This window comes from Podarcis liolepis (genome assembly GCF_965112155.1).
Source record: "Podarcis liolepis genome assembly, chromosome: 5".
Taxonomy (NCBI): Eukaryota; Metazoa; Chordata; class Lepidosauria; order Squamata; family Lacertidae; genus Podarcis; species Podarcis liolepis.
The window spans coordinates 26,020,762-26,041,412 of NC_139556.1; the positions used below are offsets into that span (position 1 = coordinate 26,020,762).

General features: G+C 45.9%; 1 protein-coding gene across 1 annotated transcript in view; it reads left to right on the plus strand.

Moving 5' to 3' along the window:
- Positions 1-3,463: 3,463 nt before the first annotated feature.
- Positions 3,464-20,651, plus strand: part of CHAT (choline O-acetyltransferase) — a 49,670-nt gene continuing 32,482 nt past the window's right edge. The window contains exons 1-4 of the mRNA XM_083502608.1: positions 3,464-3,609; positions 14,601-14,745; positions 16,844-17,035; positions 18,629-18,747. Of these exons, the coding sequence (XP_083358734.1) occupies positions 14,683-14,745; positions 16,844-17,035; positions 18,629-18,747 (374 nt within the window). The 5' untranslated portion in view covers positions 3,464-3,609; positions 14,601-14,682. The remainder of the gene's footprint in view (positions 3,610-14,600; positions 14,746-16,843; positions 17,036-18,628; positions 18,748-20,651) is intronic.

The following is a 20,651-nucleotide window of genomic DNA, read 5'->3' on the forward strand; positions in this document are numbered from 1 at the left end:
GACCTACAGAAGGACACCTACCTTGTTCATGGCTTCCCCCCACCCAGCTTGGATCCGGCAGATTAGTTGTTAATCCCCTCCCCACCTTCCCACCCACGTTTGCATTTCCCAGTATTCACGTGGCTCCCCTTAATTCACTCGGGGTCCTCAGCTGGAGGGAAAAGGACCAAAGGAGCTCGCGACCCAAGAGATCGGTTGAGAGCGTAGGTGGACAGCTTTCGAGAAAAGTCAATACAATTGTCATCATAACTGAAGAAAGAAAAAGGGCGGGGGGGGGGAGATATCTCACAACTCTCCTGCAGGCAAGCTATGAGAAGGAGGTTGGTTGGAGCGCTGTTCAGCTCCAGATCAGCCTCTGTCAAGCTGGGGAAACCGGAGGTAGCGCTGAGCTGATGAATAAGCGATTAGACTGTGGCATCTCCTTCCTGCCCTTGCTTCTCCTCCCTGGTGCTATTTCGCTCCGGGTGTGCAGGAGCATCGCAAGAGCTTCGCTGGGTCTCCCTCTATACTCTAGCCATCTCAAGGATTTCTCTGTGTGTGTGTGTGTGTTGTCTAGTATCCCGCTCCCCAAATTGGTCACGCAGATAATCCGGGCAGCCTAAACACAAAACCTGCCTGTACAACAGGTCTTCAGTGGCGGACTGACTCTGAACATGGAGATCATTACACTCGGTGACCCCAGCCAAGAGCACTTCATCTCTGTTTGCCCTCTCTCCACGAACCCCTCCCCACCAATTCATTTTTAGCCCCTATCATTCTCAGGGCAACACAACACCGGTTTTCATTCGGATCTTAAAGACGCCTGCTTGGGGGGGGGTCCAGCCGGTGAGAATTACCGAGGTCCCTTCGTCCCCGCCCCCAATAAAATATTTGGGGGGGCTGGCCCCCCACAAAACTGATGAGCATCGCCATTCAAATAGTGCCCGTGCACCTGTCGTGTGATCGATTATGCGGGGCTGGGCTTACCTGCCCCTCACCCAATATTTTATTCAAGTTGGCACCCCTGTAAGAGAGTGTAATATCGCAGCCTTATGTCCCTTTCCCAGGGTTGATGGGGGACACACACCTTTGTATCTGCAGCTGGGGGCGGGGGACGGACAGCGAAGAGGTAGGATCTGACCTCCTGCATTCGCGTCCAAGGGTTCATTTCGTGCCAGAACCCCGGGGAACCGAATATTTCGTTTCCCCCGAGAGCCCCGGTTCTTCCTCTCGCCGCGCGCCCCCTTCTCTCCCCCACCCACCCTCGGAGCTCTCCAGCTGTGGCTCAATACGATTCAATCGTTTCCTCGCAGACACACAAGTTGGTTATTTTCTCCGCAGCTCCGTTGAAAAACCATCTGACTCCGACGCGCGAGAAGGGCCCTGTCGAGCTGTTGGGGGTGTCTACCCTAAAGAGCGCTTTGGAAATGCATTTTCAGCCACACTTGACAAAGGAGCTCGTAGTGGGGGGTTGTTGGCTTTCGATTATGCAGCCAAAAGAGGAGGAAAGAAAAAAGGAAAACTGACGCTACTTTAAGGGGGTGGTTTTTATTGGGGAGGAAAGAAAGAAACCTAACAACGAATTTTCCTCTCCAGCTCGCTCGTTTGTCACCTAAGCGCAAGAAAAGGTTCCTTCTAAGCCCGTTGAATGTTATTAATACTTTAAAGGCTGAAAGCCGATTCACGCTTACTCGCGAGGAGGCCCCTCTGAATTTAGACAGCCCGCCAGCAGGAGTGGGATGCACAGAATCAAGGGTCCCTAAATCGAATTAACACCGTGCTTTTCACATTGCGCGTGAAACAGATCGCAGATTACACATTGTTGGGGAAGGCCGCTTGGATCCAGGGGTTGCTAAAGGGCTGCTTTCTTATCTTTATCGTTGCTTGATCATTCTGAGATCCGTTTCAGGGGGAGGGACATTAGCCCCACGCTTATAAAAAGGAGGCGGTGAATCTGGATATGGACTGAACTGGGGCGATGGCGGGAGCTGGCAGATTAGCAAGATCATCGCTAACACTTCCCCCACGGAGAAATAAGTGGTGCAAGCTTTCGCCTGCCTCTTCATAAGTAATCCCCATCGAGTTCAGTAGGATTTACTCTCAGGAAAGGGCAGATAGGATCGCAGCCCTGGGTCTGCAACTTCTGCTTCAGAAGAGTAACGTGCTGCGAGATCACCTGCGCCTCATGTGCACGTTTAATCGGTTGGGTTGAATAGGACTTGCTCCCAAGTAGGGGCGAGCAGGATTGCCCTGTTGGGTTTTAGAGAGAGAGAGAGAAGTGGGCACTTAACTGGTGCATTGATTGTTGCAACGTCGCAACGAATGCCCAAGACATTTTTTTTTAATTGCAATTTTGTCCCACCTTTCTTCCAAGCAGCTCAAGGCAGCATACAATAATCTCCCTCGCAACCCTGTGAGGTAGGTTAGGCTGAGAGACTCAGTCCTTCCAGATTCTGGGAGTCTTTTGCAACCTCTCCGCCCCAGAACTAGCATCCTACAGTAGGGGGTTCAAAGAGCTGTCTTTCTTTGTCTCCTTGGAGCAGTGAGGGACAGTCTGTGTTTTCCCCTCGGCTATGAGGTTCAGTGAAGAAGAGCGCTGGACTTGGAATATCTTTGCCACAAACTTTGAGCAAGTCTCCTCGCTCAATTTGAGAAAGGGAAATATTATTGACATATCACAGTTGGGTAGGCGAGTTTGAACCCAGAAAGCGACAGGAAACATCTTCGCCAACAAAGAGTGTTACATAAATCACACCAGTTATTATAAGGTTCGGTTATATTTACGGAAGCAATTACTGTATCTCTGAAATGTAAGTCTGGAGGCGGGGAGCGGAGAGGGGCGAGGTTACATGCCTATCGAAATCCACTACAATCTCCTTTCTGGGATTACTCAAGAGCAGGGCACGTTCAAATTACCGCTGTGGTTTGGAAGAAGGATGCTAAGAATTCGCGCTCAAGAGACCTCCAGCCCCTTGAAAGGGAACCCTAGGAGTGAAACACCTATGACCCTCTTTCAAATGTGCAGACTCGCCCTAACTTTGCCCAGAAAGCGCCCCTTCCCCCACGCTGCCTGACGCAGAGCTCTGTGTAGTTCGGCAGCCAGCTTGCTTTTCACACAAGCACTTGGTCCAACCAGAGAGCGCCTTCCATGGCCTATTGCAGTGGTCTTTTTCCTGGCCCACCGCCACCGCCCATATCAAGCAGCAGCAGCCTGCCTTTCATCCACAAGCAGCGACCCTCTTCCACCTGAGAGAGGTAAACATTTTCGGTGCGCTTCTGTTGCTCGTCGGGTTCCCTCGTTTGGACCGCCTCCTCGCCCATCCCAGGCTGCGCGAATAGGAAGGGCGAAGGGGAGGAGTCTCCACACCCAGCCGCGGGGGGAGGGGGAGGAAGGTGGGTCGCGTGGAGAGGGGGCAACCCTCCGAGCGCTCGCGCGCGTGGCCACAAGGCTCGCCAAAGCGCAGCTGGCGGCGCCGAGGTACCATGGACAGCTCCGCTGGAGGCTGCTGAGCAGCTCCTTCCTCTACCAGCTGCCCCAAACCCGAGACTTCTTCGCTGGCAGGTTCTTGCTCATCAGCACCGGTCCTAGGGAGAAACTTTGCCTCGCCGCGATCGGTATACGAGAGCCAGGTAAGGAGAGGTGGCCTCAAAGGACGCGCGCTGCGAACGCGTGTCTGGCGCCTGAGTCGCATTGATAAGCAAGGAATCGGTGGTCGCCAGGAAAAGGGGCTTCTTTGCAAACAAACACACACAGTATAACTTTCTGCCGTCTCTATCCTATTCTGCCTCGTCCATATTTTAAGTGGGTGGCGGATCCGGCTCTGGGTTGCTAACTAGGGTCGCCTGGTGGTGTTGGTGGGGAGTATCTTACTAACCTCGCTCCAGTCTGCCATTCCCTTTCTCAACTTCGGGGAAGGGGAGGAGTGTAAGGGAAATATTTTATGCTAGCGCTGTCTTTGCTAACTGTATGCATGCGCCGAAATGGTCCGATCTGGTACCTTACCATCCCGGTTTAAATAATTCTTCCCGGCTAGGGCTTCCCAAGGAGTGAGGCCCATTGAACTCAGCGGGGCTTACTCCCGAGTAAACGTGCCGAGGCTCCTGTTGGAATTCATCCTCAGGCCCATCTATCGGGATGCTGAACTACTAGAGTGGAGAGGAACGCGATCCTCAAAGACCATCGAGGCTGCGGTCCCCTAAATGCTTAATCCGGAGCAGTGGCCCTGAAACGAACGGGAGCAAGTAGCTTTGGGGGTTGAGATCGCAGCAGCCCAGTTGTTTTCGAAAGCTTCAATAACCTGTTGCATCCGCACTACCCCTTCACAAGGCGCCCTTGGCTGGGGACAGACTTTCATAGGAACGATTAAATCCTTCCTCTCTCGCATCGTTTTCTCTTAAGCTTCCTCCTTCCCATCAGCCTCTGGTTTTACTTTACGACTTGGTCGCTTAGTAGTAGTATGTCTAGGTGGACTTGAATTCAGGACTCTGATCTCCCGAGAGAGGAAGAGCATGCGGATATCAAGCTTTACAGATGGGCATTTTTCTTGGTCCCTTTGATGTTGCTTCGGAGCCTGCCCCATTCCTCCCAACACCTCGCCCCCTGGCGCGCCCCACACAGTCACCCCCATGCCTCTAATGCAAAATGCTCTTCTCTTTATGCGGGATTTCTCAGCATGCGCTTCCAAAGTCAAGAGCACTGCTTTCCAAACCTGGATCTTCAGCGGTTTCTGGACTACAAGTCCCATCATCCCTTGCTAGCAGGACCAGCGGTCAGGGGTGATGGGAGTTGTAGTCTAACAACAGCGGGAGACTCCCCCCCCCCATCCTGGTGAAAATGGATAGCCAGCAGCTGTAAATCAATGGGTGTTGGCAATTCATCTTCTGTTCCTCTCCTATATGTTTCCTTCCTGGTGAAAAATGGATAGGCAGCAGCTGTAAATCAATGGATGCTCGCAACTCCTCTCGCATCCCTCTGCTATATATGTTTCCTTGAGTATAACCATCCTGACCATGTTTGCTCTGAAGTAAGCCCCCATTGAATTCAATGGAACTTACTCCCAGTTAAAAGTCGCATAGGATTGCCTTCAGAGCACATTGATCTAGATCCTCCCTTGCCATGAGCAAACATCCACAGCGATGAGGGAAATATTGGCGCCTTCACAGCAAGTTTTCTCGCTGGGCAACTAGGTATGAAAACTGTGTACAGTGTAAAATGCAGGAAAAATGTTTTCTAGGGTCTGTTTATCATTGCAGTGCAATCGATCCAGGCTTTTCCTTGTCTTTTATTTTGTAAAGTTTACAGCATGAAAGGAAGAGAGACAGATTCCTTCCTTTTCAACAGAAGCTTACAGTTAAGCTCTGATAAGGACTGTTGCAAGGCTCGGTAGTCAAGAGAAATGGATAAGGTGTCAGGAAATGATGGCATGTTGTTTTTTAAAAAATAAATAAATAGCACTACGCATACTGGTGTCCCCACATATTGTCTAGGATGTATTGGTTGCTGCTTTCTAACTACCATATACCACATGTAGGCTCCTCTTGTCAATTCTGATGCACCGCTTGCAAATCACCATGCTTAGCTCAGTTGGCTGCAGCATGGTGCTGATAACACCAAGGTTGCAAGTTTGATCCCTATATGGGACAACGGCAAATTCCCTCATTGTAGGGGGTTGGACTAGATGATCCTCAGGGTCCCTTCCAACTCTACAAATTTATGATAATAATAATAACAATAACAATAATTTATTATTTATACCCCACCCATCTGGCTGGGTTTCCCCAGCCACTCTGGGCGGCTCCCAACAGAATATTAAAAACACGATAAAATATCAAACATTAAAAACTTCCCTAAAAAGGGTTGCCTTCAGATGTCTTCTAAAAGTCAGGTAGTTGTTTATTTCCTTGACATCTGATGGGAGGGCGTTCCAGAGGGTGGGCGCCGCTACTGAGAAGGCCCTCTGATTCTATGTCATACTCTACAAAGATAGGCTTTAAGCTATCTACAGGCCATGCTGCATCTAAATGTAACTGGAAGCCTCTCTCTAGTCCCAAGTTTTGTTTTGGGGGAGGGGTGTTCATGCCCTCTGCACATGCCAAAAGCAGCTACCATCCTCTTTAGTTTTCCTGAACTTGAACCAGAACTGAGCTTGCCTTGGAGCGCTAGAGCTCAAATGAGGGGCTTTTTAGAGGCGAAGAACGTAAGGGAGCTGCCTTACAGTGAGTCAGATTGTTCAACCGCCTGGCTAAGTGATGCCCCAAACTGACCGGCAGTGGCTATCCACTATTTCCAGCAGGATTCTCTGCCAGCCCAACCTGAAAATGCCAGAGATTGTACCTAGAACCTTCTACATGCAAAATGATGCCTTGCCACTGAGCTATGGGCCTGCATGGATGGCTCAGTTGGTTAGAAAATGCTGCTGATAATGCCAAGGTTGCAGGTTCAATCCCTGTATGGAACAACTGCATATTCCTGCATTGCAGGGCGTTTTACTAGATGTTTCTCAGGGTCCCTTCCAACTCTGCAGTTCCACGATTCTTCATGTTACCTCTTGATGCAGCTTCTGAGAATGTCCATCGTATCACATGTGCGAGTACTGAAATCTACTTTTGGAACACACCTGGATTTTCCTACCTGTTTTGCTTTATTTAAAGGACAAAGGGCACTTTTTTTCTTTTTTCTTTTTAGGACAAAGGGCACTTGAGAAACAAAGTGAGTTGGCTTATGCATATAGGCAGACCAAATACAGATACAAAATACTTAATAAGACCATTATATTCTGTCTTTGGCTGGAGGCAGACGATACTTGCAACTATCGTGGAAGAGGTATTATCATTGCCTTTTGTGTCTCCATGAAAATTCTTTTGTTCCACTGGACAAACAAGGTTATAAAGCTCTACAAAAAGCTCGCAAACCCTATATACATCCAAGGCCCCATTCACAAATAAATTATAAAATAAATGTCTACCCCAGCCGCTGTCAGCTAAGAAGAATTAGTCTGACCTTCAAAGGTTTGTGGTTTTGGTAGCAAAATAGATGTCAGGAAGTATTAAAGCTGCTTATGCCTTAGTATTATCTTAATAAAATATAAATCATGCTGTTTTCATTGAATTCCATGCACCGAGTTGCAGTCCGTGTGGTGTGCTAGTTAGAGTGGCCTTCTCCAACCCAGGGTTCTCCAGACTCTTTGGACTACAACTTCCAGTCTGGCTGGGGCTGATGGGAATCATAGTCTGAACCATCTGGAGGGCACCAGGTTGGCAAAGGCTGGGTCAGACTATTGGTTTAGCAGTGGGAAGAGTTGGACACAGATCCCCTCTCAGCCACAGAGCTCACTGGCTGACCTTGAGCCAGTCACTCTCTCAGCCTAACCTACCTGTCAGAGCTGTTGTGAAGGGAGGCATGAAGAACTATGTGCCTAAACTTGAGCTTCCTCTTCATCATCATCTTTTTAAATGAGCTTCTTGGAATACAGGCAGCATATAAATGTACTAAAGCAATCAGTAAAAATAAAGCGCATTTTCCAAGATGACAACCGGTTTTGGTCTACCCTTTCCCATTGGAGCAAGGTGTGAGTTCTGTCATTTGTTTTAGACACTGCATTTTTGCATTTCTGTTATGGACTATGATAAACGTGAAAATGCATAAACCGAGCTATTTATCAGACATGACAATGTGGTGACGATGCCAATATTGTACCATCAACACTCTGAAAAACAATGACTGCCTGTCTGCAGAATCTACCTCTCTCCTCCTAAATGGAATGACATTTGACTATTCAGTAGTTTGTAAATTGTGCAGCTGTACCAACACAGCATCTTTAATTTCATGGCCACCTGATCCCCAGCAGAGGGCTCCATCCCTCACCAAAGTTGTGGAACAGTGATGGAGAGCTGGTGCTCCTCCATGTTGTTGGTCCTTCTGGACCATTGGCCATGCCAGCTGGGGCTGATGGGAGTTGGAGTCAGACACCGTCTAGAGGGGGGGGGGAACCTGGCAACCCACAGACCAAACATGGCCCACTAGGCCTCCCCATTTGGCCCATGAGGCTGTTTAGAAGAAGCTACACTTGTCCATGGGGAAACCATGCTCATACATAATGTCAGGTATGGGACAGAAAAGGGTGGCCCTCAGAGGAGCCACCAGGAGCTTAAAGTGGGCTTCCAATTGCTCCTGGTGCATCAGCTGGTGGGTGGTAGGAGCCTGTGTCACTCAAGGAGGTGGAAGAGGTTTGACTACAGAGCTTGAAAGGAGAGGTGCAAGAGGGACAGAACCCCACTCTGCACTGATGCTCTCAATCTACAGTTTTGAAGTTGATAGAACCAGTGCTGGGTTTTGGCCGATGGGCAGGGAAGCCCACCTGTCAACCATGAGCTAATATATGATATTATATTATTATGTCAAAGTTGGCCCACAAGGTTGGGAGCAGGCCTTGTTCCAGCACAAAGGAACATTGAGAAGCAAAACCAATATTTCACACCCCAGCCCTGTCTGAGCCAAGTCTCAACATTGAGCCCTTTGCAAGCAGTGCCTCCTAATCACCCTTCAGAGTAGGGATCCTAACTCTGAGAGAGTGCAGGATCAACCCACACATTCAGCAGAGGTGTTGATAATTGCACGACCACATCTCATCACTTGGCAAGCTCGCCTTCTCTGATATAAGCTCTGTTTATGAAAGGCAGTTGCGGAGAACCGTTTTGCATACCCTGCCAAGCTGTCAAGCGATGATGGCCGCAGCTCTCAGTTAAGAAACATGTTTTCATGCAAATTGGCCTATTGTTGCTCAACTGTGAACATTCTCTAGCCTGACATATTGCCTGAAGCATAGGAGGTGCCCAAATTGTGGCGGGAGAGGGAGAAAACACTTTTTCCATGGTGGGGCTCCAAGATTGCATTGATAGTTTACATGGATCACCCAGGTCACGTGGTTACTTCCCACATCAGCTGGAGATGTGATACTGGTCTGGATGCAGCCATGTGACCTGGGAATGCTATGTGGTCATCATTAGAAATGGAAAGTTCCACCAATGTGACATGTGAAGAAAGCCCATTCCCTGTGGCCCCCACACCACAGAGACAGCTTGCTGTGAATGGGGCTGCTGACCAACGTTAATTACAATACTGCAGTTTCTCTAACTGGGCAACAGAAATGTACATTATTTAACCAACTGAGCTCTCGTTGCTCGGTCCCTGCTCCTGCCAACCTAGCAGTTTGAAAGCACGTCAAAGTGCAAGTAGATAAATAGGTACCACTCCAGCAGGGAGGTAAACGGCCTTTCTGTGCGCTGCTCTGGTTTGCCAGAAGCGGCTTAGTCATGCTGGCCACATGACCCGGAAGCTGTACGCCGGCTCCCTCGGCCAATAAAGCGAGATGAGCGCCGCAACCCCAGAGTCGGCCACGACTGGACCTAATGGTCAGGGGTCCCTTTACCTTTAACCTGCTTTCCAAGAATACGCTTCACAAAGCAGCTTACACATAGGTATAAAAAATAGAAGCACAAAACAAGATAAAATATACACCCCACACACTTTGCACCATCCTTTTAAATGGTTATCTGTAGAAACTCCTTATTGAAATTTTTTTCCTGTCTTTGCATTTTCGTACGTATTTGTTTTCAGGCATCTAATCTACGCTATATTTTGTATGAATATCCAGTTCCTATTATGCAAATGTGCATCTCGTATTAAAAACAACAACAACAAAATGCCAGTTAGTAAGTTTCAAACTTGTGTTTTATTTTTAAGGTGACTTTCAAAATACCCCCGCCCCGCTCCCACAAACGAACCTTATTTCCATTAACTAACTGGCCTATTATTTACCGCAGCTCAATTCTGTTTCTTCCTCCTTTTTTCTTGGCATCACTGCCCTGCCCCATACTTCAAATGATGCTGCAGATCCGTAATGTGTGCATACCTTGAGTCTACCTTTAGCATAATACAGGGACAGATGGCAACTACACCAGGGTAAATATTGCCAAAAGAAAATGAACTGAAGTGCAAGCAACTGTGATATCAAGGGAATAATTCTGCCATGCTATTTACACACACACACACACACACACACACACACACACACACACCTCCCTTTTGGGCAAGTACATCAAGACCAAATAGAGATGCCAAACTAAAAGAAATCCAGCAATATTGTCAGGAGCAGAGATGTTAATTAAGACCTCTTAAGACCAGATACCTCCTTTGTGTAGTTGTGATTTCTTTCCTTACATTTGTGTAATTGTCATTGACAAGCACATCTCTTTTGATTGCTTTTTAAAACTATGACCATAGTTGTTGGTTGTTGTTGTTTTTTTAAAAAAAACCAACTATGACCAAATCAGATTGTTTCCAGAGCCTGCAATCTTATGTACACTTCCTTGGAGTAAGCCTAATTAAACACAGTGGAATTTACCTCTGAGTAGGTACCCATAGTATTGGAACCAAATAGATTGTTCATTCCCCATATGGGACAACTGTGTATTCCTGCACTGCAAGAGGTTAAACGAGATGAGCTTTTGGGTCCCTTCCAACTCTACTATTCTATGATTCTACAAGGGTAGAAAAATTAAGGAGGGTTTTGTCTTGTTTTTTCACTGACAAGCGCAGTAAATGTCAATCAAAGGATGATTTAAAGTTCAGAATGACCTCTCTCGTCTATACTGGAGAGGGTTCCTCTGTCTGCCTCCTCCACCACAAGTTACTGCTGTCGCTTTGAAGAACAGTGAAAACCACAGGATCCTTTAAATGTCACTTTCCCCATCACAGGGCTAACTGGAAGAGAGGCGCATATGGAGCCGGGCCTAATCAAAGTAGCTGGCATTCATTTGTCTCCGAAGTCCTCTGCTCTTTTCAGTCATTTGGACAACTGGCTGTAAAGTCATCCAGGGCATTGTTTCCATTGGCATAATCCAGTCTTCCTTTTGAAACACAAACCACTTGTGAAAGAAGCTGCTGCTTGACATTGAAAATGCGAGACACAGGAAATGTATCAAAACCAAGACTTCCTGTTTTGCTTTTGCTTAGCCTTCTTCCAAGGAGCTCAAGGTGGTGTTACCTGGTTCTCCCCTTCTCCATGTTATCCTCAAATAAACCTCGTGAGGCAGGTTAGGCTAAAGGGACAAGGTCTGGTCCAATGAGTTCGTATTAAGTTTGTGTTACAAAGCAAACAGATAAACAGGGAAAGGTACATCACCTTGACAACGCCTCCCCAGGTGGGATTGAGCAACTGGCTGAGGTAGGCGGAGACCTCCAGGTATCCCACCTGGGGAAGGCAAAGCCAAGCCTATGTTAATGGTGCCGCATAGGGTCCAGGGGGCTGCGTGCAACCACGCAAAGGGCGCCCCCCCATTTAATGTGGGGAGCAGTCATTGTCTCCACTTTCAATTCATAGTCTTGTTCACAGTTCATTTACGTCTGGTGAGAGATACTTTTGTCATAGACATCTTGAAGTTAGGGGAAAGGAGAAGGTGGGGTAGAGAGATGGGGATATTGTTCTTCTGTTCTATTGCCTATTATCAGAGTAGGTCCAGTGAGCTTTCTAACTCACTCCTGGACATGGCCTCGACAGATCCCCAGTGATGTAGGCCTCTGATGCTGGCTGTATCCATCCCTTGTTTACGGCAAGGCTAGGCAACCTGTGGATGTTACTGGACACTAGCCCAGCCAGCATGGCCAGTGGTAAGGCATGATGGGAGTTGTAGTTCATCAACATCTGAGGACTATAGGTTTGTGGTTTGGAGCACAATACCTCCCTTGAGCCTTGAGTAATAAGAAAGAAATTTGGCATGTCGGTTTTATGCTTCCAATATTCTAAGTGCACACGTGAGGGGTTCTTTAGTCTTGCACACTTTTCAAACTTGGGGAGGGCAGGAAGCAACATATTTTGTACAGGACAATCTGTCTTCAGTATTGGGAACTGTTCTGTTTCTAAAGCTCAGACCTCTGTGATGCTCCCCATGTGGTCTTTTCAGAGAGGGGCAAAGAAAATGTGAAGCATATTGCTGCGCAATCTCCTTTTTGAGCACTGAGGTATCACAAGGGAGTCTGGTATGCACTCTTCTGGCGTAGTTTTCAACTTCCCACCCCTGAGAAATATCTCGGAAGGAGGGAGTGGGCAGACATGTGGATACCTGGAACATTATTTCAGAGTTCTATGCAGTTGTCGCCATATGCCAGGTGCTATGCAGAACTTAGAAATGATCCAGTTCTTGCCCAGGGTTCCTTCAGTTGGTGCAAGAAGATATGAAAACCAGGGATTTAAAGAAAATGGTATTTTGAGTCAGGTGGCAAATAAAGGCATCAGTATGCAGTTGAGTCAGGAAAAAAATTAGTTAAAAGGAATTGTACTATGTTATTTCATTACTTCCCGGGCGTGGAATATAAGACCCAAGCTCACTTGGAGCCTTTTGAGAATTTATGTTGGCATAAAGGATAATGGATATTTGGCAAAGACCAAGAGTGGAGGGGAGCTGTTAGTCAATGCATTAACCTTTCACCTTGGAATATCCATTTCCACATCTTGAGCAGATTGTTGATCAAAGTGAGCTTGGCAGGGTTTCATTTCTCTGCCTATGAGTAACTAGCAGTTGTCACAAAGCCGATCACACATTATTCCATCACTAGGAATCAGGAAGTCTGAGGCCAGCACAAACACACATGTTTCACTTGCATTCCCATTACACCAGTGAGCATTCTGTAGAATGCTTTTCCTCCTGGAGGCACCTGGAGGCAAAATGGTGGTGAGGAATAACGGGCACCTATTGGACAGTGCCTGTGACATCACTGCTCATGAGCAATGCCTATTCCTCTCATTTTACGTCGTATTTGCTTAATTGTCAGGGACTGGGCAGAGGAGGAATAATGGAGACCACCTCCCCATCCTGACCCTTCCAGGGAGGAGGAAAAGGAAGACAGCATAGATTTACAGCAGGAGTTTTAGGGAGGTCACAGCTCAGAGGCAGATGAGGGGGAAAGTTGGGAAATCATGGGAAAGCCAGAACAACACCTGACTGACACGTTGTCATTAGAAAGCATTCCAGACCCTCCATCTCCCAGAACCCAGCGAGTCGTAAAAGTAGGAGAGCAAAGAGCTCAAAGACAGAGGGCACCTAGCAGCACCCATAGAGGAGGTGATGAGAATGACGAATGAGGAAGTGGGAGAGACGGAGGTGGAGATTCACTTGGGACAATGCCATTATCCAAGAGGATGGGTTCTATAAAGACTGAAATAAAAAAGGACTATAAAAACTTTTCCTTGTCTTTATAATTCCTGGGCAACAAGTCGGGAGCCGCTGACAGCATCCTGACATTAATTTTGTTCACTCCCTTGCTATAGTAACAAACATGGTAGCCCTCGAACCAACAATTGAGTGAATGACAGTGAAGTGCCTTCTCCAATGTCTTGCTGTCATTTTGTGGACCTGTTTTCTGTTTCTTCTCCCTCTTCCTCTAATGACTTCTTCTGTGCTCCCCTCTTTCCAAAGAGTGCACATCTCCCATGATGCATTAAGCGAGAGATAGGGTGCCCTTTTGCAGCCCATTCATAACTATGCAGTAGTAAGACTCCCGCAATTCCTGTGATATGTAAACAAGATAGGACAGAATGGTTTGAATTTGGGACATTTGCTGGAGTTCACCTGTTGCTTCACTGTTTGCTCAGACTGTATAAAGGTAAAGGGACCCCTGACCATTAGGTCCAGTTGTGGCCGACTCTGGGGTTGCGGTGCTCATCTCACTTTATTGGCAGAGGGAGCCAGCATACAGCTTCGGGGTCATGTGACCAGCATGACTAAGCCACTTCTGGCAAACCAGAGCAGTGCACGGAAACGCCGTTTACCTTCCCGCCGGAGCGGTACCTATTTATCTACTTGCACTTTGACGTACTTTCGAACTGCTAGGTTGGCAGGAGCAGGGACCAAGCAACGGGAGCTCACCCCGTCATGGGGATTTGAACCGCCGACCTTCTGATCGGCAAGTCCTAGGCTCTGTGGTTTAACCCACAGCGCCATCCGCCTCTCAGACTATATAAAAAGATAAAGAGACCCCTGACCATTAGGTCCAGTCGTAACCGACTCTGGGGTTGCGGCGCTCATCTCGCTTTATTGGCCAACGGATCCGGCGTACAGCTTCCAGGTCATGTGGCCAGCATGACTAAGCCATTTCTGGCGAACCAGAGCAGCGCACAAAAACGCTGTTTACCTTCCCGCTGGAGTGGTACCTATTTATCTAACTATATATATGCGTGTAAATAAAATCATACCACACCACAACCCTCTAATGATGACACTGAAAAGAAACAGAACTTGAGGAACAATGTACCCCGGAGGAGCTCACTACTTAGAAGATGGGGTACCTGTATTAGCAGTAATAAGAATGGTGGTGACTGAAATGGATGAAAAGAAACAAGAAAAGCCATATGCAATATTCTCTGAGATTTCAGTGTGCATCGCATCTACAAAAATGTTTTTATTTCCAAAAACTACAAATCCCATTTTCTTCCCCCATGTGCATTCCTGTAATAGTTGCGAGTTTACACATGAACATAATACAGCAGACTTTCCTGAATCCCTGTTCCAATCGATGATTTGTTTCTGTCTCCCTCCCCACACACTCCCAATTATTTTATTTCTAGACCTAAGGCATACGACTCTGCAATCACCTGCAAGTGTTTTCGATTTTAGCTCTCCATCAAAAGGACCAAACGCAACGCAAAGATGCCAATCCTAGAGAAAGCTGCGAAGAAGAAAGAGAAAGAAGCTTGCAGCCAAGATGAGATGGTGAGCAACTGTCTCTAGAAAATAATGGGATGTTGAACAAGGGGCTGGGTGTGTGTGAAAGTGGTCGATGTGACCTTGTCATTTTTCGTGACAATTGAACACTCGGAAAATACACAAAAGGTGGCAATGAAAGATATAACATGCCAAGTTGCAGTGGGGGATGCCAGGGTGGAATGTATCAGAAAAATGAGTGTCAATTAAGAAGGTTTAATAAATCAATTCACCTATTTCATTTTAAATAAATATTAGGTTGGAGCTCACTAATTCACATACAGTGACACTGCCCTTATAGGGAAGTCTTTTGAGACCTGGTGTTTGATCACATCTTGGGAAGAACAGACCAATTGGTTTCAAAATCTCCTTTTGGGTTCTGTTGTCAATCTTGAAGGCCCCAGGGTGTTTCATAAAGATCCAAAAATCTTTCTCCTGGTAGTAGCCAGAATGGTGATTTCTAGAGGATGGAAATCACCCTCTCTTTGCAATGCTGGTATACTCACAACTGGTTCATAGCCCTTACTGACAAACTTGATGTCTAATACAGTGTTGGCAAAGTGAGTGACTCAGAATGATGCTTTTGAGCAATGTGGCTTCACTTCATTTCCGACCTGATCTGGCCACAGTGAGCCATGCAACGGTCAGCTCCAGGCTTGATTATTGTAACTCGCTCTACGCGGGGCTGCCCTTGAAACTGACCCAGAAACTCCAGCGGGTGCAGAATGCCACGGCGAGGCTCTTTACGGGGTCCTTGCCATGGGATCACATTCATCCAGTGCTTTACCAGCTGCACTGGCTCCCGGTGGAGTACAGGGTCAGGTTTAAGGTGCTGGTTTTGACCTTTAAAGCCCTATGTGGCTTAGGACCTTCGGACCTACGGGACCGCCTCCCCTGGTATGCCCCGCAGAGGACCTTAAGGTCCACAAATAACAACATTTTGGAGGTCCCAAGCCGCAAGGTGGTTAGATTGGTCTCAACTAGGGCCAGGGACTTTTCAGTACTGGCCCCGACTTGGTGGAATGCTCTGTCACAAGAGACTAGGGCCCTGCAGGACTTGACATCTTTCTGCAGGGCCTGCAAGACAAAGCTTTTCCGCCTGGCCTTTGGTTTGGACTCAGTCTGATCCTCATGTTTCCCTCCCCTTATGGTTTTGATTTATGGGCTACTATTAAAATGAGGCTGCATTTTAAATTGTATTTTAACCTGTATTTTCATAAACTGGTATTTGTTTGTTTGTTTGTTTTGGTTTTTTCCCCTATTATGTTTTATTGTAATTTTATTGCTGTTAGCCGCCCTGAGTCTGGCTCTGGCCGGGGAATAAATAAATAATTTTTTGTTGTTATTATTATTGTTGTTGTTGTTGTTAATGCTATAGTGAAAGGTACATGACCCCCAAATTCTCTTTTCATGAAGACACCTTTGTATGAAAGTAGCTGATACATAATGATGAATTGCATGACTAGGACATAAATTCTGACTGGACCTTGTGACAAGCAGATATTTTGTAGCAGTCTACTCTGGTTTTTGCTTCCTGTACTCCCTTTGTAGCAGGTGTGCAAGATGTAAGGCTTGTCATTTCATTTGCACTTAGACCATTTCTTGATCTGTTCTATTTCTTTCAGAGAACATTAATAAGATACCATTTTTTAAAAAATAAACTAAATCTCTGCCCTGTTCAGTACATCATTAATGCATACAGCTTGAAGTACTGTAGCAGATTTTGGAGACAGAAACAGTTGCATTGCTTTTTGCAATTCAAATTGTTACAAATTCTGCATTTAACTATTTGAGAGGGTAGGGGTTATACAACAGAGGCAAAAGATATGCACGTACCAGATAGGTTTGTCATGGGATCAGATTCCTGCATCTTTGAAATTTGCATAAGAGGAGGAATTTCGCTCACTCACTCCTTGAGTCACTCACTGCAACACCATAATGGAAGAAGATGCCCTGACCAAAATCCTTCCTTTGGTGCAATGACAACAAAGACATTAATCCTGTTCCATATGGAATCTGACAGATCTCAAACACGTGTAACTGATAGTTGTGACAAAATTTCAAAGAGCTATCCAGTGTCTGATCAATCAATATCTTTTTTAAATAGGTGCTGCCCAAACTTCCAGTCCCACCACTGCAACAAACATTGCACATGTATCTTCACTGCATGAAACATTTGGTGTCAGAAGACCAATATAAGAAGACTAAGGCCATGGTGGATAGGTTTGAAGCTCCGGGAGGCCCAGGGGAGGTCCTTCAACAAAAACTGCTAGAAAGACGAGAAAAAGTTGATAACTGGGTAAGCCCAATGCTACTTTGTTCCAGATATCTTCATCAGATAGAATATGTAGAATAATCTAAAAATTCATGTTGCTTGCTTGTGTTACAGCCTCTCTCCTGCATCACCTCCCCTCTGGGATTGGTTCAAGTGGTAGGCATTGAAATATTTCAGCTACCAAAAAAAGCTGACACACAGTGAGACCGAAATTAGCATGGGTGGGGTCCCACAGGGCCAAGAACCACAAGGTGCCCAGAGATGGAAGGAAGATAAAATTCCTACCAAAGAAGAATGGTTGACCAACTTGATGGATTACGCCGAACTGGCAAAAATGACTGGGAAAATCAGAAACCAGGAAGATAAAAACTTTAACAAGGAATGGGGAGAATTTATAATTTATCTTGGAGGACACTGTAAACAATTAAAAACATTAGCAGGATTGTAACAACCCTTGTAATGTAACAAGAACTAAGGATATAACAGAGTTTTTAAAAAGAAAAATGGAGGAGAATATAAGATGCAGTGGAAAGAGTTCAACAAGAGAACCCACAGGGGGTGGAGGGAAGTTCAAGGATTTGGGGAATCCTATATCTTTGTGATGTTAACTCATATTTGAATATAAACTTTAATTGTGTGTGTGTGTGTGTGTGTATGAGAGAAAGAAATGCAAGGTGTCATATATTGCTGGCAGGAAGGGCAAAGATGCTGGTGGTGACAAGAAAAACAGAGAGGGTGAGAGCCCGGAAGATGAGTGGGGTAACAGGACAGAGGCCAGATGGTTGAATGAAGGAGAACAAGACAGGCAATGGCCTACAAAGCAGTGACTAGAGGAGGCAGAGGCCTGAGAGAAAGAAGAACAAAGGAGCCAAGAATTTCAAGAGAGAAAAGGTCAAAGAGAAATGTGCCTCTTGGGTAAAAACAATTTTTAAAGATGGAAGAAGAAGAAGAACTTCACTATCTTAGTATGAATCAGAGCAGTGCAGGTGAAAGTTGTCCTAAAATTCTTGTTCCATGTCCTCCCTATTCCCCTCGCTGAAACAGTCCTAAAGAGCTGGCAATGCAAAAACAATGATTTCATTATTCAAGACTAAAAGACACAAATAGCAATGAAGGTGTGCTATTAAAAAAAACATATATAGGAAGGATTGGAAGTCCAAGCTTATATTATGATACTTTTCAGCTGTGACAGTTATAGTACATGATAGCCAAGAGTAAAAAACAAAAAAACCATTGTTAACTATAAAAATCAAAGCAAAACCATGGTTAACTATAGAAATCAAATCTCTACCATAGTCGCAGGCCAGTTTTTCTTCTCCACCTTAAAAAGACTGCAACTGTTAAGGGTAAAATTCCAGTGGCTGATCATAAACCCGAGAGATTCTAATACAGAATTTGGCTTTTGCTCTTCTTCCTTAGGACTCCAGGGAATGTGGGGGAAGGACTTTTTTTTTCCCCTTTCAGCGTCTGTTCCTACAGCAATGAACAAAAGTCTCCAAGGAATTTTATTCCAGCAGATGCTAGATTCAGAATTAAGCACACTAATAAGCACAGTAGATATGCCTTGTATTGCTCAGATATATAGTCATCTATAACCATTTCCCCCCCTTCTTGTAGGTTTTAAACTACTGGCTGGATGACATGTACCTTAACAACCGGTTGGCCCTTCCAGTCAATTCCAGCCCAGCAGTTATCTTTGCTCGGCAACAGTTCCAAGATGTGAATGACCAACTGAGGTAAGGTATCTGTAGATTTCATGGGGGGGAGGGGACGAACCATCCCTCCATCTACTATTGTGGCCAAATAGTACCATCATTAAACCAGCCTTTGTGGTCTGGGCATGCAAAGGAAGAAGCATTAATACTTCTCTTATAAAATGGACTGTGTTCATTTGTTACTGGTATTGATTTGTAAGATATCAAGGTATTTACAAAATGTTGTAGATGTCATTGATATGAATACACCTTTTCTTTAGTATTACAACATGGCTGTAAAAAACCTTTTACGAATTTAAAAATGGGTTCCAATGCAAGTACTTCTGCCTAACACGGTTGATGTGGATCAAAGCCTGTGGCTTAGTTGGAAGACGAAGCTTCTGTGTCTTGTCATGTGGAAACCAGAGGCCACGGGTCACGTTTTTCAAGGAAAATATATTCAGTGTCTTTGCTACTGTATGTGAACACAAAATGACAACATTCCTAGAAAACAGACTGTATGTGAAGCTTCTGTTCCTGCTTTATGGCATAGTTTGTTGCAGGGAAAGTATCTTCAGGGAGATCCTGCCCAATGAGAGATCAGCTTCTGCTTTGCGATAGTTACAACTCACTGAACTGCAGCAAAGCAAAGCATGTCGCCTGATCTGAGATGTCCATGTCACGAAGGGAAGGGCTCTTGTGTTCAGTTTAAAGCCTCGGTGGAACAGAGGGTGGGGATGTAGCGGGAATGTGAAATGAAAGATATCCAGGAAAGTTATTCAGATTTTAAAGCCCTGTGTAAACAATGCCTAGTCCAGTTACAGATAGGTAGCCGTGTTGGTCTGCCATAGTCAAAATAAAAAAATTCCTTCCAGTAGCACCTTAAAGACCAACTAAGTTAGTTCTTGGTATGAGCTTTCGTGTGCATGCACACTTCTTCAGATGCCTAGTCCAATGCTGAAAAGTCAGATCCGTTTGAAAGGCTGCCATTTTCCACAAATGATCTGCAGCATTTTATGAGCACTATGAGCCCAGTCCTAGGATGCGGGTGGCGCTGTGGGTTAAACCAAAAAGCCTAGGACTTGCCGATCAAAAGGTCGGAGGTTCGAATCCCTGCGATGGGGTGAGCTACCATTGCTCGGTCCCAGCTCCTGCCAACCTAGCAGTTCGAAAGCACGTCAAAGTGTAAGTAGATAAATAGGCACTGCTCCAGCGGGAAGGTAAACGATGTTTCCGTGCACTGCTCTGGTTCACCAGAAGCGGCTTAGTCATGCTGGCCACATGACCCAGAAGCTGTACACCAGCTCCCTCGGCCAATAAAGCGAGATGAATGCCGCAACCCCAGAGTCAGTCACTACTGGACCTAATGGTCAGGGGTCCCTTTATGAGCCCAGTCCTAGACAAACTGGATGAGCCACTGATTTAGCTACAATGACACAAGTATTTCAAAATATCCACAAGGCTGGAGTAACATTGTACACTGTGACCCACTGTCACTACACCCTACTTTGTATTCAGAGACTGGTGCAACATATTTTTGAATATGTTCCCACAACCTGGGAACAAAAATGAAATATTGCGTTACACAAATATATTAAGTGAACCTATAAACAGTGACGTCACCTTTCACAATGCAGACCTAGGCTTCTTTTTCTGTTGAAAAGGGGATGGAATACACAAGTTCGTCCCCTTCCAAACTGATTCTTGGCAAGTATTCTTGGCAAGAATGACACTACAATCATTTCTTTATTGGGCCCATCAGTGCTCACAATGGCATGCAGCCTCCTGAGAGGTCCATATCTCTGAATTAGGCACAGTTTTGGAAACATCAGCACTTTGCAATCCATATATATGTAAAAAGATGGGAAATAAAAGATAAGAGAAAACGTGTTCCGCTAAATGGGTCAATCAAAAAGATCTCATTGGGGAATGAGACATGTGAAAGA